This window comes from Pristiophorus japonicus, chromosome 19, assembly GCF_044704955.1.
Source record: "Pristiophorus japonicus isolate sPriJap1 chromosome 19, sPriJap1.hap1, whole genome shotgun sequence".
Taxonomy (NCBI): Eukaryota; Metazoa; Chordata; class Chondrichthyes; family Pristiophoridae; genus Pristiophorus; species Pristiophorus japonicus.
In genome coordinates, this window is record NC_091995.1 from 13,934,675 (window position 1) to 13,955,289 (window position 20,615).

General features: G+C 49.3%; 1 protein-coding gene across 1 annotated transcript in view; it reads right to left on the bottom strand.

Moving 5' to 3' along the window:
* Nucleotides 1-2,880: 2,880 nt before the first annotated feature.
* The window catches only part of LOC139230362 (suppressor APC domain-containing protein 2-like), a 75,917-nt gene continuing 58,182 nt past the window's right edge, over nucleotides 2,881-20,615 (bottom strand). The window contains exons 3-6 of the mRNA XM_070862190.1: nucleotides 13,830-13,976; nucleotides 8,405-8,506; nucleotides 6,658-6,768; nucleotides 2,881-3,430 (exon numbers count right to left, since the gene is read on the bottom strand). Coding sequence (XP_070718291.1) covers nucleotides 3,302-3,430; nucleotides 6,658-6,768; nucleotides 8,405-8,506; nucleotides 13,830-13,976 — 489 coding nt within the window. The 3' untranslated portion in view covers nucleotides 2,881-3,301. The remainder of the gene's footprint in view (nucleotides 3,431-6,657; nucleotides 6,769-8,404; nucleotides 8,507-13,829; nucleotides 13,977-20,615) is intronic.

Genomic DNA, 20,615 nt, shown 5'->3' on the forward strand with positions numbered 1-20,615 from the left:
CCATTGCACCACCCAGTCCCAGAGGGGGAAAGGACAGTGTGTGACCCACTGCACCACCCAGTCCCAGAGGGGGAAAGGACAGTGTGTGACTCACTGCACCACCCAGTCCCAGAGGGGGAAAGGACAGTGTGTGACCCACTGCACCACCCAGTCCCAGAGGGGGAAAGGACAGTGTGTGACCCACTGTACCACCCAGTCCCAGAGGGGGAAAGGACAAATACCAATGTGAATACAGTGCCATTGGCGACTCTGTTGGCTATTACACTATGTGCTGCTTCACGCTCATTGCAGTCCTCTGACCGAGCAGTTGAGCCTATTCCACCACTGAAGGTGAGAAGCGATAATGTTCTCTTCCCCCGCTGTGGTCTGCTGCTTTCCTGTGTTTTGAGCTGAAGCATTGCTTTCTGGGGCAGCTGACAGACCGGTGTACACTGCCGGGAAGGGTCGCCAACTCTGGTCAGACGTATTCATGGAGCTTTCATCACATGACCTCCTGCCATTGGTCACCTGACTTGCTGTACCCCATCTTCAGATTTTTGAGTGACAGGGGAGTGAAGGGTTATGGGGAGACGGCAGGGAAGTGGACCTGAGGCCAGGATCAGATCAGCCGTGATCTTATTGAAAAGCGGAGCAGGCTCGAGGGGCCAACTGGCCGACTCCTGCTCCTATTTCTTATGTTCTTACGTTCCCAGCCAATCAGAAAGCGAACAAACTCTTCATTACCTGATTAGATGATTCTCTATTGTCAGGCAAACAGCCTCTTTCACCCCATCTCAAATAATTTTATAATTTATAAGCAAAAGAAAGTAGGTTATATAAATACAAGTTTTTGTTAAAAATACCTCTATGATGCGTGATTGAAGTATTTGCATAAGATTACACAGTGCGCTATGATAATAGAAGCGAGATAGAGTCTGTGAAGGTCGTGGTTTCATGTCCTACTCCAGAGACGAGCACATAATCCAGGCTGACACTCCAGTGCAGTACTGAACGAGGCCCCGTCTACTCTCTCAGGTGGACGTAAAAGATTCTATGGCGCTATTTTGAAGAAGAGCAGGGGAGTTATCCCCGGTTGCCTGGACAATATTTATCCCTCACTGAAAACAGATTAACTGGTCATTATAAGCTGGCTGATTGTGGGAGCTTGCTGTGCTCAGTTGGCCGCCACGAATCCTGTATTAGAATCATAGAATGGTACAGCAGAGAAGGAGGCCCTTTGGCCCATTCCGGCTCTCTGCAAGAGCACTTCAGCTAGTCCCCCTCCCCCGCCCTTTCCCCGTAGTCCTGCAATTTTCTTTCCTTTAGGTACTTATCCAATTCCCTTTTGAAAGCCACGATTGAGTCTGCCTCCACCACCCTCTCAGGCAGTGCATTCCAGATCATAACCACTCGCTGTGTAAAAAAAAATTTCCACATGTCACCTTTGGTTCTTTTACCAATCACATTACAACAGTTACAACACTTCAAAAAAAAGTACTTCATTGGCTGTAAAAATGCTTTGAGACGCCCTGAGGTCATGAAAGGCGTTATAGAAATGCAAGCCTTTCTGAGGAAAATAACCAGTAAAGTAAGAAAGACTTGCATTTATACAACACCTTTCACGACCGCCGGGCGTCTCAAAGTGCTTTACAGCCAACGAAGTACTTTTGGAGTGTCATCACTGTTGTAATGTGTAAAACACAGCAGCCAACTTGCGCACAGCAAGCTCCCACAAACAGCAATGTGATAATGACCAGATAATCTGCGTGATAATTATTGGCCAGGATAACTTACTTGCTCTTGTTCGAAATAGTGCCATGGGATCTTTTACATCCACGGGGGGGGAGAGCAGATGGGGCCTGAGTTTAACATCTCATATGAAAGATGGCACCTCTGACAGTGCAGCGCTGCACTGGGAGTGTTAGCCTGGATTTATGCACTCAAGTTCATGGAGTGAGACTTGAACCTACAGCCTTCTGACTCAAAGGCAAGTGTGCTACCCACTGAGCCACAGCTGATACTGCGGAATCAGAGGTAATAATGCTTCCCAGTTTGGAATTTTAGACACTTCCATGCCGGGGCACTAAGAACATGGGATGGAACACTGGATAGTTGTGGGCATTAGTTATGCCATATACAGCAAAGTAAAAAGCCCTTATAAATAATAATTCTACTCAATGTTAAAAAAAAATGCAAAAAATATAATTGTTTTTAATGCCCCAATGATATTTCTCCCATGTGTTGCTCACAGCAGTGTCCTGCAGATTAATGTTCAATTCATGGAGACTGCAGGGTTGGCAACCCTGCTGCTGGATGGGTTTTTTTCTATTATTTTTTCCTGTTCAGGCGGTGATAATAACTTAAGGGACAGTAGCCTAGTGGTTATGTTACTGGACTAGCAATCCAGAGGCCTGGACGAAGAATAATCCAGAGACATGTTCAAAATTCCACCACGGGAGCTGGTGGATTGTCATTAAAAACTCATCTGGTTCACTAATGACATTTCGGGAAGGAAATCTGCCGTCCTTACCCGGTCTGACCTATATGTGACTCCAGACCCACAGCAAGGTGGTTGACTCTGAAATGGCCTAGCGAGCCACTCAGTTGTACCAAACCGCTACAAAGAATAGTGGTTCAAGAAGGCGGTTCATCACCAGCTTCTCAAGGACAATTAGGGATGGGTAATAAATGCCGGCCTTGCCAGCGACGCCCACATCCCATGAATGAATACGTTTAAAACATTTTTTTTCCGATATCAGTCATTTTGGTGGGTCAAATCCTCCTCTCAGTTTGAAGGGGTCTCCTCCTTGACCCACCTGTCATATACCCCTAGTCGTATGGAGATTCCCCGAGAGTCAAAGGTCAGACATTAAAAAGGTTGGACACACACACACACGTGCGTAAATTTAACATTGACAATAATTTATATAAATACGTAATAAATAGAGCGCAGTTCTGATTAGACAGACAGGGTTATTGCATATAAGGTGGACCTAGTATGGCCTTCCCAAGGTCAAAGTTGAGAGGTGACATCAATGGTCCAGTCTTCATAAGCTCTCTGTAACAGAGGGATATTGCTACAGTTATTTGCGAATGGTCCCATATTTTGCTCATCTTCCTCATGCCAAGTGGGGTAGAATTGAGCAAAAGTTTTGTCCAATCTCCAGAACCATGGAATGCTGGAATGTCGAAGAATTGTTGATCGGGAACCAGGCCTCCAGTCGAACGGTCCTGTCTGGAGGAGGTTTGGGGCCGTGGGGAAGTCTTTACGAAGCCTCTCCTCTTCCCGGAAGGGAAACGGGCAATGTTGGACGTCAGCGGGCTAGATGATGGTGGAGTCCCTGCAGCTGGCCACTGGCTGGCCTTGTTCTCGGGCCTCAATCAGCCGCCTGATCAGAGAAGCCTTCTCCTGCTCCAAGATGGTGATGCGTTCGCTTTTGAAGGACAGCTCCTGTTGGACGAACATGACTGAGGTTGAAATCTGCACAAGTGAACATATAATTGGCATTCCCATCCTATAGGGAGTGATGATTTGTGACTTTTTACAAGTATGTACACAACTAGAATATAAGAACATAAGAAATAGGAGCAGAAGGAGGCCATACAGCCCCTCGAGCCTGCTCCGTCATTTAATATGATCATGGCTGATCCGATCATGGACTCAGGTCCACTTCCCTGCCCGCTCCCCATAACCCCTTATTCCCTTATCGGTTAAGAAATTGTTTATCTCTGCCTATAATTTATTCAATGTCCCGGCTTCTACAACTCTCTGAGGCAGTGAATTCCACAGATTTACAACCCTCCGAGAGAAGAAATTCTTCCTCATCTCAGTTTTAAATGGGCGGCCCCTTATTCTAAGATTATGCCCCCCAGTTCTAGTCTCCCCTGTCAGTGGAAATATCCTCTCTGCATCCACCTTGTCAAGCCCCCTCATAGTCTTGTACGTTTCGATAAGATCACCTCTCATTCTTCTGAATTCCAATGAGTAGAGGCCCAACCTACTCAACCTTTCCTCATAAGTCAACCCCCTCATCTCCGGAATCAACCTAGTGAACCTTCTCTGAACTGCCTCCAAAGCAAGTATATCCTTTCTTAAATATGGAAACCAAAACTGCACGCAGTATTCTAGGTGTGGCCTCACCAATACCCTGTATAACTGTAGCAAGACTTCCCTGCTTTTATACTCCATCCCCTTTGCAGTAAAGGTCAAGATTCCATTGGCCTTCCTGATCACTTGCTGTACCCGCATACTAACCTTTTGTGTTTAGTGCACCAGGACTCCTAGATCCCGCTGTACTGCAGCACTTTACAATCTTTCTCCATTTAAATAATAACTTGCTCTTTGATTTTTTTCTGCCAAAGTGCATGACCTCACACTTTCCAACATTATACTCCATCTGCCAAATTTTTGCCCACTCACTTAGCCTGTCTATGTCCTTTTGCAGGTTTTTTGTGCCTTCCTCACATATTGCTTTTCTTCCCATCTTTGTATGGAACCTCTTTCACCTTCTACAATTTGTGGGTTCCAGTCCCACTCCGGAGACTTAAGCACATAACTCAAGACTGATACTCCCAGTGCAGTACTGAGGGAATACTTTTGGATGAGATGTTAAACCGAGGACCTGTCTGCCCTCTCAGGTGGATGTAAAAGATCCCGTGGCACTATTTTGAAGAAGAGCAGGGGAATTCTCCCCGTAGGTCCTGTGCCAATATTTATCCCTCAACTAACACCACTATAAAAGGGTTATCTGGCCATTTATCTAACTCCGCAAATTTAAGAAAATTGGGCATGGAGGACAACTTGTCGGATTTTCCTGTTTTCGCTGCTCCCAGACGATCTACTAGTGCAAGAGGCAGGAGGAGGAACATTTGCCCCGATGGTTGGGATCGGGAGGCCCTGTACTACCAACTGGTAATTGAGAGAAGAACCATTGGGGCCACAGTTTGTGATCAAATGGGACCTTTTCAGCTGCCTGGGCCCTAAAGCGCTGGAATTCCCTACCTAAACCTCTACCCCACTCTCCTCCTTTAAGACGCTCCTTAAAATTTAAAATCTTAGTTTTATAACGAGAGGAAACAGACACACAGAGTGTCCTTCCTTAATAGGGCATCAAGGTTATTATCAAGGTCTCATTCGGTCAGCCATTCTAATATTTCCTTATGTCTCCTGATGGGAACACCACCACCTCCAAGTCACGCACCATCCTGACTTGGAAATATATCGGCCGTTCCTTCATCGTCGCTGGATCACAATCCTGGACCTCCCTCCCTAACAGCACTGTGGGAGCACCTTCGTCACACGGACTGCAGCGGTTCATAAAGATGGATTATCACCCCCTTCTCAAGGGCAACTAGGGATGAGCAATAAATGCTGGATTTTTAGTGACGCCCACATCCCAAGAGTGAATAAAGAAAAAAGAAGAATATTATCTAGTTGAATGGCAGAGCAGGCTCGAGGGGCCATATGACTTACTCCTGCTCCTATTTCTAATGTTCTTCTAAAGGGAGTATTTCCACTAGAGGTTAAGAGAAGATTTAATAGAGGTTTTAAAAAAATTATGAAGGGCTTTGTCTGATAATCGCTCCTATGAAGCGCCGTGGGACGTTTTACTATGTTAAAGGTGTTGCAATAAATGCAAGTTGTTGTTGTCTCAACTCACTCACATGGTTCACTTATTATCACTGTGGTATTTGCAGGCACTCTAGTAATGACTCCACGAGATAAGGTATTGCACATGAACTGTTGTGACCTTAGTCCATTTATTGCAGCTCCTGAATGAGGGTACAGTAAGGTGAGCTCCCTTTTGTACTTGGTTACCTGCAGTGTACCAGGTGACCTCTAGGTCTCCACCAGTTGCACCCTCTGGTGGTGCATGCATATTGTATACAGTGTGAAGATACATTCAGTGGTCTTATGTAACTGTACATTGAGTGCACAGGGTGTATACATACACAACAATCACTGTTGCCTCTGAGTCAGAAGGTTGTGGGTTCAAGACCCACTCTAGAGAATTGAGCACAAGTTGTTTCTAAGTGCTGTACAGTCCATCCTCCTTTTACAGGAGGAAGAACAGCAGAGGGAGCAAGCTTGGGTCATCCACAGCCTCCCCTCTGATCCCCTCCCCCAAATCCCAATGTAGCAATTGGAAGCAATAACTTGAGATCATTAAAGTCTTTTCAGACGGGTGTTAGAATTGAAGGAATCAGTCCCTGGTACAGCAGCTGAAGCGACTTGAACAGCGTGACCGTAAATAACGGCTAACAGGCAGCTCCAAGCATCTGAAGGCCAAGAACGGCCTGTCTGACTCCAACCTTGGGAGGATGTGAAGAGGAGGGTGACACCCAAGAGTTGAGACAAAGAACTTGACATATCATCGTTAAATGGTCCTGTCCATACCCTACACCAGGCCCACCCCTATAAAGAGAATAAAAAAAGACCTAGAAGGCATTTCAGGGCAGACGGTGAAGGTCAGAGCTGTTTGTACCACCAGCCATCTGGCCGATCGAGACTAATACCAGCTACTTGTCACGGTCGTACGTCTACTATGTCTATCCTGATTGTGTGTTGTGTTTGACTATATTTGGACTACTGCTCCCTTTGGGTATCTGTGTGTGACTTGTGATGCTAATCTTACACCGGGGCGAGTAAGTGTCTCTTTAAAGGCCAGCGGAAGCTACCTTGGTTAGCAACTGGTTCTGTTCTCTCAGCGTGCGGATTGGCTGTCGTTGGAACCCCATCACCTTCAGGGGGGAGTCAAACCCATTGACGGGGTGGTGAGCGAACAGACCCTGCAAAAAAAAGGGAGGAAGAAGCCAGGGGTTAGAAGATGATACAAGAAATGCGAGGGTCTACGTATCAGGAAAGGATGAACAGGCTTTTCGCTTGAAAAAAGAAGGCTGAGGGGTGACCTAATAGAGGTCTTTAAAACTATGAAAGGATTTGATAGAGTAGATACAGAGAGAATGTTTTCACTTGTAGGGATGAGCAAAATTAGAGGCCATCGATATAAGATAGTCACCAAGAAATCCAATAGGGAATTCAGAAGAAACTTCTTTACCCAGAGAGTGGTGAGAATGTGGAACTCGCTACCACAGGGAGCGGTTGAAGCGGATAGCATTTAAGGGGAGGCTAGACAGGCATATGAGGGAGAAGGGAATAGAGGGTTACGCTGATAGAGTTAGATGAGAAAAGTCGGGAGGAGTCTCGAATAGAGCATAAACGCTGGCATGGACTGGTTGGGCCGAATGGCCTGTTTCTGTGCCGTATATCCGATGTAAATGTCACAGTCCAAACCACAGTCTTGCTAGAGGGCCACTCCCAGGAATGCTGCCCCGTGAGCGATACGCTGGGAGCCCTGGACTTTGGGATTCCTCGCCCAACCCCCCCCCCCACCACATCCCCGCAAGGTGACCTCTGACTTCGGCTCGTGCCTCTCTGAGGGTCATTGACGACTGGAGGAGAAGGAAAAGGTGGGAGGGCGGGTGCTTGGGTTTTCGGTGAGACTGCCTTTCAGTTGCCGTATGGAAGCAGGGTTAACCCCACCTCCTGGGGCCGATCGCAGCTGTTGTGTCCTTAGATGCTCTAATAATGACTCCACGAGGCAATGTGGAGTCATTATTGTTGTACTTGAACTGTAGTGACCTTAGTCCTTTATTTGCTAACTCCAGAGTGAGGATCACACCTGGTGGCCTGCCTTTTGTACTAGGCCAGCCACACCTGTACAGGTAACCTACAAGTCTCCCACTGCTGTGCCTCCCTGGTGGCACGCCTTGTGATAGTACCAACAGTAGCCATATAGGATACATGACAGCAGCCCAGCCTTTCCCTCCACAGGAGCAAGCGGAGGAGGAACAGCAGCGAGACTCAACGCGGACAACACCCCATGACCAGCCCAGCCCCCAGCACAGGTTCGGGGGCAGGCAGGTCCCAGTTGTATAGTGAGGGTCAAGCTGGGGGCTCCTTCCCTTCCCCCAGATGTGTAGCGAGGGTTGGACCAAGTTCTCCTCCCCTTCCCCCAGATGTGTAGCGAGGGTTGGACCAAGTTCTCCTCCCCTTCCCCCAGATGTGTAGCGAGGGTTGGACCAAGTTCTCCTCCCCTTCCCCCCAGATGTGTAGCGAGGGTTGGACCAAGTTCTCCTCCCCTTCCCGCCAGATGTGTAGTGAGGGTCAGATGGGGGGCACCTCCCCCTTCCCCAAGATGTGTGCAGTGAGGGTGGGCCCGTGTTCCCCTCCTCTGCCCTCCAGATGTGCGCAGTGAGGCTGAGGGGAGGGTCGTCTCCCTTCCAGCAGGCACAATAAGGTGGAGGCTCCTGTTCCCCTCGTCCCCATAGCCCTGTGCCATCAGCCGGAGGCTGGGTGGTCTTGACTATAGACCCCCCCTAACCACCGACCCCCCCCCAACGACCATTCTTCGCTGAGACGCACCTTTCCAGAAGGGGAAATGAGGTCGCTGAGGCAGCAGTTGACTTCCTGGATCTTAGCCAATAGGATGTAGGCTCGATTCTGGTGGGGGTCAGTGAGGTAATCCTGAAACAAGAGGAGAGCAGCATGAGAAACAAGTGGGACAGGGGGACAAAGTACTGGTGGGGAACAATCCCACCCACATACCCCCCTACAGCTTGGGGCCAGTCTCTGTGCCTGAACGAACCACCCCTCGGACAACACCCAGCACCAGTTCCAGCGGCAATAGAGTTGCCAACCCTCCAGGATTGGCCTGGAGTCTCCAGGAATTGAAGGTGAATCTTCAGGGCAGGAATACGAGCAAAGCCAGGGGAAACATCACAGGGGCTTTAAAAAAAAAATGGTGTATTTTTTTTTTCTTTTATTCGAACAAGTAGTTACAATAATATTGAGATCGCTGAGGCAGCAATTGACTTCCTGGATCTTAGCCAATGGGATGTAGGCTCGATTCTGGTGAGGGTCAGTGAGATAATCCTGAAGTAAGAGGAGAGGCTGTTTGACTGACTGTCAAGAATCAATGGGGTAACTTTCCAATTGAGGATGGATAAGAACATAAGAAATAGGAGCAGGAGTGGGTCATTTGGCCCCTCGAGCCTGCTCCACCGTTTAATAAGAACTGTTTACAATGTACATAGATGACCTGGAAGAGGGGACAGAGTGTAGTGTAACAACATTTGCAGATGACACAAAGATTAATGGGAAAGCGGGTTGTGTAGAGGACACAGAGAGGCTGCAAAGAGATTTAGATAGGTTAAGCGAATGGGCTAAGGTTTGGCAGATGGAATACAATGTCGGAAAATGTGAGGTCATCCACCTTGGAAAAAAAAACAGTAAAAGGGAATATTATTTGAATGGGGAGTAATCACAACATGCTGCGGTGCAGAGGGACCTGGGGGTCCTTGTGCATGAATCCCAAAAAGTTAGTTTGCAGGTGCAGCAGGTAATCAGGAAGATGAATGGAATGTTGGCCTTCATTGCGAGAGGGATGGAGTACAAAAGCAGGGAAGTCCTGCTGCAACTGTACAGGGTATTGGTGAGGCTGCACCTGGAGTACTGCGTGCAGATTTGGCCACCTTACTTAAGGAAGGATATTCTAGCTTTGGAGGGGGTACAGAGACGATTCACTAGGCTGATTCCGGAGATGAGGGGGTTACCTTATGATGATAGATTGAGTAGACTGGGTCTTTACTCGTTGGAGTTCAGAAGGTTGAGGGGTGATCTTATAGAAACATTTAAAATAATGAAATGGATCGACAAGATAGAGAGGTTGTTTCCACTGGTCGGGGAGACTAGAACTAGGGGGCACAGCCTCAAAATACAGGGGAGCCAATTTAAAACCGAGTTGAGAAGGAATTTCTTCTCCCAGAGGGTTGTGAATCTGTGGAATTTTCTGCCCAGGGAAGCAGTTGAGGCAAGCTCATTGAATGTATTAAATTACAGATAGATAGATTTTTAACCAATAAGGGAATTAAGGGTTATGGGGAGCGGGCGGGTAAGTGGAGCTGAGTCCACGGCCAGATCAGCCATGATCTTGTTGAGTGGCGGAGCAGGCTCGAGAGGCTAGATGGCCTACTCCTGTTCCTAATTCTTATGTTCTTATGTTCTTATGGCTGATTTGATCATAGACTCAGCTCCACTTCCCTGCCCGCTCCCCATAACCCTTGACTCCCTTGTCGCTCAAAAATCTGTCTATCTCCGCCTTAAATATATTCAATGACCCAGCCTCCACAGCTCTCTGGGGCAGAGACTTCCACAGATTTACAACCCTCTGAGAGAAGAACTTCCTCCTCATCTCAGTTTTAAATGGACTGACCCTTATTCTAAGACTATGTCCCCTAGTTTCCCCTATGAGTGAAAATATCCTCCCTGTATCCACCTTGTCGAGCCCCCTCATTATCTTATAAGGATGTGTTAACGCGACCAATGGTGGGATTGTGGAGGGATGGGAGGGGGGGCAGGGGGGGGTGCGGGGCAGTTAGAGGCATGTGACGAAATCTCCAGGAATACATTCAACCAGAGTTGACGACCCTAAGCGACAAGCAGCGAAGGGCCAGGGACTGTTCCAACGAGGGTAGGGCGGGGTGGGGGGGGTGGGGGGTGTAACTGGGACTCGACGTTCTGATTCCTCCGAGGTCTCTGGTGGATGGAGAAGGATTGAGGGCACATGGTGTGAATACCCCGACAGAGCCAAGCGAGGGCCACAACTACACAGGCAACTGCAGTGACCAATGCTTCGATTGAAGGTGGCTGACATGAATCATTTTACAGTAAGGGGAGGGAGGGGTGGCGGGATAGCGGGGGGGGGGCGGGGGGGTTCCATGTACACAAATCACTAAGAGCCTGTCCACAGCTACAAGAAGCAAATCAAAATGGCCAGTGTAATGGTGGCCTTTATCTTAAGGGGTGGGATGGGGCACTGGAACTTAAAGTGACAGATGCTGTGCTTCAGTTGTACGGCGTGTTAGTCAGACCTGACCTGGTGCAACTGCGTTCTGTTCTGAGCTCCGCAGGAAGGAGGTCCTTGGAGGGGGTGCCCCGCGGATTCACCAGAATGATACCGGGGCACAAAGGGTTACATTACGAGGGCAGGTTGCACAGACCGGACTTGTATTCCATCGAGTATAGAAGATTAAGGGGCGATCCAATCGAGGTGTTTAAGATGATTAAAGGATTTGATAGGGTAGATAGAGAGAGAGAAACTATTTCCTCTGGTGGTTGGGGGAGTCCAGAACAAGGAGGAATAAGCTTACAATTAGAGCTCGGTCGTTTGAGGGTGAACATAAGAACATAAGAATTAGGAACAGGAGTAGGCCATCTAGCCCCTCGAGCCTGCTCCGCCATTCAACAAGATCATGGCTGTTCTGGCCGTGGACTCAGCTCCACCAGTGGAAACAACCTCTCTGCCTCTATCTTGTCTATCCATTTCATTATTTTAAATGTTTCTAGAAGATCACCCCTCATCCTTCTGAACTCCAACGAGTAAAGACCCAGTCTACTCAATCTATCATCATAAGGTAACCCCCTCATCTCCGGAATCAGCCTAGTGAATCGTCTCTGTACCCCCTCCAAGGCTTGTATATCCTTCCTTAAGTAAGGTGACCAAAACTGCACGCAATACTCCAGGTGCGGCCTCACCAATACCCTGTACAGTTGCAGCAGGACCTCCCTGCTTTTGTACTCCATCCCTCTCGCAATGAAGGCCAACATTCCATTCACCTTCCTGATTACCTGCTGCACCTGCAAACTAACTTTTTGGGATTCATGCACAAGGAGTTTTATTATTTGAAGGGGCTGCTCCTGAAATTCTGGCTGCACTTCAGTCCCACTCTCCTGATCTTTGGGTACCCTGTGCGGAGGGGAGTGGGTAGGTCCGAAGGCCTCCTCGTAGGACTGCTCCTGGGCACGGCCAAGGGTGCCATCAGCCGGTCCAGGCAGCGGGCGGTCGAGGGGGTCGTTCAACCTGACTGCCTGCCTCTCTTCCGCTCTTACATCCGGTCCAGGGTGTCCTTGGAGATGGAGCACGCGGTGTCCACCGGTACGCTCGCGGCCTTCCGCGAGAGGTGGGCACCGGAGGGACTGGAGTGCATCATCACGCCCGGCAACCAAATTTTAATTTGACTTTACGTTTTAAAGTTTAATTTGTTTTAATTGCCGGTGCTTTTAGTGTCCCCTTCCCTTTTTTAGGGGGCACTGGAAAATTGTGATTTTAGTGCCCAAAAAAAAAAAAAAAAAAAACTCAAAAAAAACAAAAAAAGGAAAAAAAGGGCCTTGTAAATGTCTGGTGTGTCACCCAGGTTGGGTGGCACGATTTAATGTTTTATGTTTTTGCAGGTAGACTCTAAAAGAGTTTCATGCACAAGGACCCCCAGGTCCCTCTGCACCGCAGCATGTTGTAATTTCTCCTCATTCAAATAATATTCCCTTTTTCTGTTTTTTTTCCCAAGGTGGATGACCTCACACTTTCCAACATTGTATTCCATCTGCCAAACTTTAGCCCATTGGCTTAACCTATCTAAATGAAGAAACACTTTTTCACACAAGTGTAGTGGAAATCTGGAACTGTCTCTCTCTCTCTCTCTCCCCTCACAAAAGGCTGTGGATGCTGAGGGAGGGGCAATTGACATTTTCAAGACTGCGATAGATTTTTGTTGGGTGAGGGTACCAAGGGGTGCGGAGAAAAGGTGCGTAAATGGAGTTGAGGTGTGTGATATATATATATATATATAGCTCCACATAGTGGACTACTGTGGCATTGCAGCAATTGCTGTTTACAACAATAAAGAGTGAGTTATCAGCCATCTTGTAGCCTGTGTGTTTGTGAGGTCGTACCGAAAACATAACATGGTGCAGATCAGCCATGATCTAATGGAATAGCGGAACAGGCTATTGAATGGCCAACTCCTGCTCCTGTGAGTCGTAATTCTCAACCCCGCATCGATATTCTCCCACGTCACGTAACGTCTTTCAGATGAGATGTTAAACCGAGGTCCCGTCTGCTCTTTCAAGTGGACATAAAAGATCCCAGGGTACTATTTCGAAGAGCAGGGGGGAGTTATCCCCGGTGTCCCGATCAATATTCATCCCTCAATCAACATAACAAAAAAACAGATTATCTGGTCATTATCACATTGCTGTTTGTGGGAGCTTGCTGTGCGCAATTTGGCTGCCGCGTTTCCCACATTACAACAGTGGCTGCACTCCAAAAGTACTTCATTGGCTGTAAAGCGCTTTGGGGCATCTGGTGGTCATGAAAGGCGCTGTATGAATGCACATCTTTCTTTCCATTCATGCTAACGAGCAGGACTCCATCATTCCTGCTCTGAAAGGACACAAGATGGGGTTCTGGACAGGCTCCTTGGCTGATTCTTTCCCCCCCCCACTTTTGTTCAGTACCTCTCCACGCCGTTATGCCTGACATCAGGCACTCTGGGGCGCTGGGTATGGACCATGTCCTGCCATCCTAGGCTTCCCGTGTACTACCTGAGCTCAGTAATTATTTCAGCGCTGTCACTGGGAGCAGAGGGAGGGGAGGGTGGTTGGGGCGGGAGGGGAGGGGGAGGTGGGTTGGGGCGGGAGGAGAGGGGAAGGGGTTGGAGGTGGGAGTGGAGGGACGGGAGGGGAGGGGTAGGGGTGGGAACGGAGGGGGGTAAGGGGTGGGGGCGGTAGCGGAGGGAGGGAAGGGGTGGGGATGGGAGCGGAGGGAGGGAAGGGGAGCGGAGGGAGGGGAGCAGGAGGGGTGGGGGTGGGAGCGGAGGGAGGGGAGGGGAGCGGAGGGAGGGGAGCGGAGGGAGGGGAGCAGGAGGCAGGGGAGGGGAGGGAGGGGAGCAGGAGGGGGACTCGCTGAGCCCAGCGCTCAGCTGGCGCTGGCCATGCCCGTCCCGTGACTCACCTGGTTCCCGAGGCCCTGCCTGACATGCCTCTGCCGCTGGTGCAGGGCGTGGATCTGCTGGTGGTACCAGTCCCGTGCCCGCTCCGCCATCTCCAGCCCGTGCAACAGGGCATCGCGCTCTCGCTCCAGCTCCTTCATCTGCTTCAGCTGAGAGGGAGGCAAAAGGAAAGAGAAAAGCAAGTTGTCATGTATCTTACATTATTATATATAACTGTATCCTAACATGCTATACATGACTGTAATAAGATATGATCTGTAACCACCAGCATACCTTACCACCAGGGGTGCACTTGCAAGAGACAGGTATATAAGGACAGGCAAGTGCAGCATTCCAGAGCTGTGAAATAAAGGTGCAGGTCCAGAGTGACCTTAACTTCACTACATGCCTCGTGTGAATCTGTACTGAGGGGACAGGACTTTACAGTGGCAACAAGTTACGGGATTACAGAATCCACAGAATGGCGAACAACGGATCAGATGAAAAGTACATTGCGGGAGACAATTAGGAGGACTTTATAGAAAGGCTCCAGCAAAACTTTGTAACCAAAGACTGGTTAGGCGACGATAAGGCAGACAAGAGAAGAGCCCATCTCTTGACCAGCTGTGGCTCGAAAACATACGCTTTAATGAAGGATCTGTTGGCACCCGAGAAACCAGCAAGCAAGTCGTTTGAAGAATTGAGCACCTGAAGCCAGTGAGCAGCCTACACATGGCCAGACACAGGTTCTACAACTACAGACACTGTGTGGGACAAAGCATACCCAACTTTGTGGCGGAACTTCAGAGGTTGGCTAGTTTATTTGAGTTCTCCAATGAACTGAGGAGAGAAATGCTGAGAGACTTTTTCATTGAAGGAATAGGCCACGCAGGCATATTTCGAAAGCTCATAGAGACCAAGAACCTGACCTTAGAGACAGCAGCACTGGTTGCACAGACATTCTTGGTAGGGGAAGAAGAAACGAGGTCGATTTATAATGCAGGTACGACAATGAACGAAATATCGGAACAAGAAGTTCACAGCACTAAACAAGCTGCTACCACCACACACAGACAAAACCGGGAGAACAGGCTCTCGACAGCAGGCAGAAGCCATCAAGGGCCACAGGAACGGCCGTTCACACCTCATCAACTCACAATGCGAGCAATCAACTACAAACTGAGAGAAGCTCAAGAGAGATCAGCCAGACGCAGCTCATTCTTTGGAAACACTTTGAACAATGATACAGGTCTGTGCTGGAGGTGTGGGGGTGGGCACTCGTCAAGGGGATGTCGATTTCAGCAGGTTGTTTGCAGAAATTGTGAATATACAGGGCATTTGGCCCGCATGTGCAAAAAAATGGCAGCTTGGCTGGTATACGAATCGGATGGGTCGGAAAGCGGACCAGAAGATGGTGGGGACAGTACCCGGAACACCAATGTACAGCGGGTCAACACGATCAATGGCTGCTGCTCCTACAACAGGACGCCTCCTATAATGATGAGGGTCCTACTCAACGGGATATCTGTCAACATGGAGCTGGATACGGGAGCGAGTCAATCTCTCATGAGCGCTCAACAATTTGAACAACTGTGGCCGCATAAAAGAGACAGACCAAAACTCACAAGGGTCGACACCAAACTAAGGACCTATACCAAAGAAATCGTACCAGTCCTCGGCAGCGCCATGCTCTCTGTCACACCCAAAGGGACAGTGAACCGACTTCCCCTGTGGATTGTCCCCGGAGACCCCCCAGCACTGCTGGGGAGAAGCTGGCTGGCAAAACTAAACTGGAAATGGGATGATGTCCATGCCATGTCATTAGAGGAACGGACCTCCTGCTCAACAGTTATAAAGCGATTTGAACATCTCTTTCAGCCAGGTGTGGGCACTTTCAAAGGGGCCAAAGTCAAAATCTACATCACACAGGATGCTAGACCGGTCCATAACAAGGCCAGAGCTGTACCCTATGTGATGAGGGAAAAGATTGAACACGAACTAGACAGGCTTCTGCGGGAAGGCATTATATCACATGTGGAATTTAGCGACTGGGCAAGTCCCATCATCCCAGTCATGAAGCCTGATGGATCCGTACGAATCTGTGGGGACTACAAATCTACCATAAACAGAGTCTCCCTACAGGACCAGTACCCGTTGCCCAGGACTTATTTGCCACATTGGCTGGAGGTAAACTTTTCTCAAAACTAGACCTCACATCTGCGTGTATGACGCAAGAATTGACCGAGGAATCCAAGCTACTCACCACCATCAACACACATCGAAACCTTTTCATGTACAATCGATGCCCATTCAGCATCAGGTCGGCGGCTGCCATATTCCAGCGCAACATGGAGAGTCTGCTCAAGTCCATCCCGGGGACGGTTGTATTTCAAGACGACATACTTATCACGGGCAGGGACACCGACTCCCATCTGTAATTTGGAGGAAGTACTAAAGCGGTTGGATCAGGTAGGCCTATGAGTCAAGAAATCCAAGTGCCTGTTTCGCGCACCCAAGGTTGAATTTTTGGGCAGAAGGATTGCCGCTGATGGAATCCGCCCAACAGAGTCCAAAACAGAAGCAATTCGCCTGGCACCCAGGCCCCGGAATGTCTCAGAACTGCTGGAGCCTCTCCAAGTGCTACTCAGGAAGGGGTGCGATTGGTTTTGGGGGGACGCCTAGGAACGCGCCTTCAATAAGGCACGCAACCTTCTGTGTTCCAACAGTATTTTGACTTCCTTTGACCCAGGTAAAAAGCTAGTTCTCACATGCGATGCGTCAGCATATAGGGTCGGGTGCATTTTGCAACTTGTCAATAGTGCGGGCAAATTACAACCCATAGCTTATGCCTCCAGGTCACTTTCGCGGGCAGAGCGTGGGTACGGAATGGTAGAGAAGGAGGCGCTCGCGTGCGTGTACTGTATCAAAAAGATGCACCAATACCTTTTCGGGGCCAAGTTTGTGTTAGAAACCGACCACAAGCCCCTCACGTCCCACCTATCCGAGAGCAAGGCAATAAACGGCAACGCCTTGGCGCGAATTCAAAGGTGGGCACTCATGCTGGCGTCCTACGACCATAAGGCACAGAAGGCACAGACAACTGTGCCGACGCGCTCAGCAGGCTACCCCTGGCGACCACGGAAGGGTCTGACGAACAGGACTGTGAGATAGTCATGGCAATCAATGCCTTTGAGTCCACAGGTTCGCCCATGACGGCTCGCCAAATCAGAGCCTGGACGGCCAGCGACCCCACGTTATCCTTAGTAAAAAGATGTGTCCTAACCGGTGACTGGGCAGAGGCTCGCGATGCCTGCCCCAAGGAATTAAAACCCTTTCACAGGCGCATGCATGAGCTATCACTACAAGCAGACTGCCTGATGTGGGGCAGCTGAGTAGTCATGCCTCTGCGAGGCAGAGAGGCATTTGTCCGGGAGCACCACCGCGAGCACCCGGGGATCGTTCTCATGAAGGCCATAGCCAGACCCCACGTCTGGTGGCCTGGTATTGATGTGGACTTGGAGTTCTGCGTCGGAAGGTGCACCATTTGTGCCCAACTCAGCAATGCCCCCAGGGAGGCTCCGCTGAGCCCCTGGCCCTGGCCTACCAAACCATGGTCGCGGGTGCACGTAGATTATGCGGGACCATTCATGGGCAAAATGTTCCTCGTAGTTGTAGATGCATTTTCAAAGTGGATTGAATGCACCATTTTAAACTCGAGCACAACCTCCACCACTGTGGAGAGCCTCGCAACCATGTTTGCAATGCACGGAATCCCTGACATATTAGTCAGTGACAATGGTCCGTGCTTCACCAGCGCAGAATTCCAAGACTTTATAATTGACCACGGCATAAATCACGTCAAGACGGCACCGTTCAAGCCGGCCTTCAACGGCCAGGCGGAGAGAGCAGTGCAAATCATCAAACAAGGCATGCTTAAAATCCAAGATCCCACGCTGCAGGCATACAGATCTCGTCCGCACTCACTGAGTGGGATCCCCCCCGCGCAACTGTTGATGAAAGGGACTTTAAAAACAAGGCTCTCATTAATCCTCCCAGACATGCACGAAATCGTTGAGGCAAAGCGTCGTAAGCTGACTGAGTACCATGACAGAAATTCGAGGGGGAGGTGGAATGAGATAGGGGACAAAGTGTTTGTACTAAACTATGGCAGGGGTCCCAAATGGCTTGCAGGGACAGTAATGGGCAAGGAAGGAAACAGGCTACTGGTAGTCCAAATGGACAATGGCAAAACCTGCCGGAGGCATGTCGACCAAGTCAAAAGCAGATTTACCAACAACACTGCGGAACCTGAGGCAGACTACAATGTGGAACTCGCACCACACCTGGTGGACAGACAGAGGGAACAACCTGAGGAAAGGGCATTCCCAACAGACAGCCCAGGCGAGTCAACAACAATCACACCAATTGAAACAGACAGCCCAGGCGAGATACCAACAACCACACCCAAAGAAAAACAGACACCAAGGCAAACAACTGAACCACAACTCAGACGCTCCACGCGAGAGCGTAGACCACCTGAGAGACTAAACCTATAAGGACAATAAGACCTTGGGGGAGGGTGATGTCATGTATCTTACATTATTATATATAACTGTATCCTAACATGCTATACATGACTGTAATAAGATATGACCTGTAACCTCAAGAAAAACCTTACCACCAGGGGTGCACTTGCAAGAGACGGGTATATAAGGACAGGTCTCAGGCAAGTGCAGCATTCCAGAGCTGTGAAATAAAGGTGCAGGTCCAGAGTGAACTTGACTTCACTACATGCCTCGTGTGAATCTGTACTGAGGGGACAGCACTTTACACAAGTTACATGCTTCGGGCATTCACTTACTCCGCCAGTCCATTTCTCCATAAGGCTCCAAGTACACTTTGTGTGTAAGGTCTAAGAATCCCTCCATTGCCTCGCCCCTGACTATCTCTGTAACCTCACCAGGTCCTTTGAGATCTCTGCGCTCTTTCAATCCTGGCCATCTCTCCACCACTAGTGGTCGTGCCTTCAGCTGCCTGGGCCTAAGCTCTGGACCAGCCACATAAATACTGTGGCAACAAGTGCAGGTCAGAGGCTGGGTATTCTGCGGCCAGTGTCTCACCTCCTGACTCCCCAAAGCCTTTCCACCATCTACAAGGCACAAGTCAGGAATATGATGGAACACTCTCCACTTGCCTGGATGAATGCAGCTCCAACAACACTTGAGAAGCTCGACACCATCCAGGACAGAACAGCCCACTTGATTGGCACCCCATCCACCATCTTAAACATTCCCTCCCTCCATCACTGACGTACCGTGGCTGCAGTGTATACCATCTACAAGATGCACCGCAGCAACTCGCCAAGGCTTCTTCGGCAGCACCTCCCAAACCCGTGACCTCTACCACCTAGAAGGACGAGGGCAGCAGGCGCATGGGAACACTACCACCTCCACGTTCCCCTCCAAGTCACACACCATCCTGACTTGTAAACATATCGGCCTTTCCTTCATCGTCGCTGGGTCACAATCCTGGAACTCCCTCCCTAACTGTGGGAGCACCTTCACCACACGGACTGCAGTGGTTCAAGGCGGCGGCTCACCACCGCCTTCTCAAGGGCAGTGAAGGATGGGCAGTAAATGCTGGCCTTGCCAGCGATGCCCACATCCAACGAATGTTAAAGAAAATACACAAAGATTTTGATTATATAAAGGTAGAAATAGGACAAGGTATTTGTGTAGAACTCCAGTGATGTAGCAAAGTGTGTCAAGGCCTTGCAAACCTTGATGAGTGGGTGAGAAGAGTTGGGGTAAATGAGCCAAGGCCCATAATTAATGCTGTAGGTTCTCAGGAAGCTTTTAAAGGTGGGAAAGGTGCGGGGAGGCGAGTCGTATAACAACAGCGTTGTAGAGTGCAGGGGTGTGATGCAGGAAGACAAGTGTGTCAGCTTGGCTCAGGTGATGGCAAAACTTTAGTACTTCGGGCTGCTGCTCCTGACGTGGAGAAGGTGGGACCGATTTTCCGAACGCGTGCTCCAGGCACGGAGCACTGCCCACCTTGAGCACCTACCCGGCAAACTGAGGGTGGCATTGACGGGTAGTGCCCATCGATCGCCCGATACCCAGTCCGGCTGGGAAGTCCTGCCTTCTGTAGAATCAGCCTTTGCAAGCCGACTTGGCAGGTTGAGTGGCAGCTTCTTGCATTTATGAATGAAGAGACACCCGCGAGCTAAATGAGTGATATAGAAAGAAAAAACTTGTATCTACATTGTAGCAGTGCACAACCTCAGGACCTTACAGCGTGCAGTCATTGTTGTAAGAACATAAGAGCACAAGAAATAGGAGCAGGAGTCGGCCATTTGTGCCCCTCGAGCCTGCTACGCCATTTAGTAAGATCGTGGCTGATCTGGTCTTGTCCTCAGCTCCACTTCCCTGCCAGCTCCCCATAACCCTTGACTCCCCTATCATTCAAAAATCTGTCTATCTCTGCCTTAAATATATTCAATGACGCAGCCTCCACAGCTCTCTGGGGCAGAGAATTCCAAAGATTCACGACTCTCTGTTGTAATGTAGGAAACGCAAGGGAATAAGCTACTAGATAATGTCATTTTCGGTGTTGGTTGAGGGATAAATATTGACTAGGACTCCGGGGAGAATGCCCTTGTTCTTCTTCAAAATAGTGCCGTGGGATCTTTTACATGAGAGAGCAGATGGGGCCTTGGTTTAGCATAATCATCATCATCATCATCATCAGAGGCAGTCCCTCGAAATGAGGATAACTTACTTCCATACCAAAAGAAGGATGAGTTCACA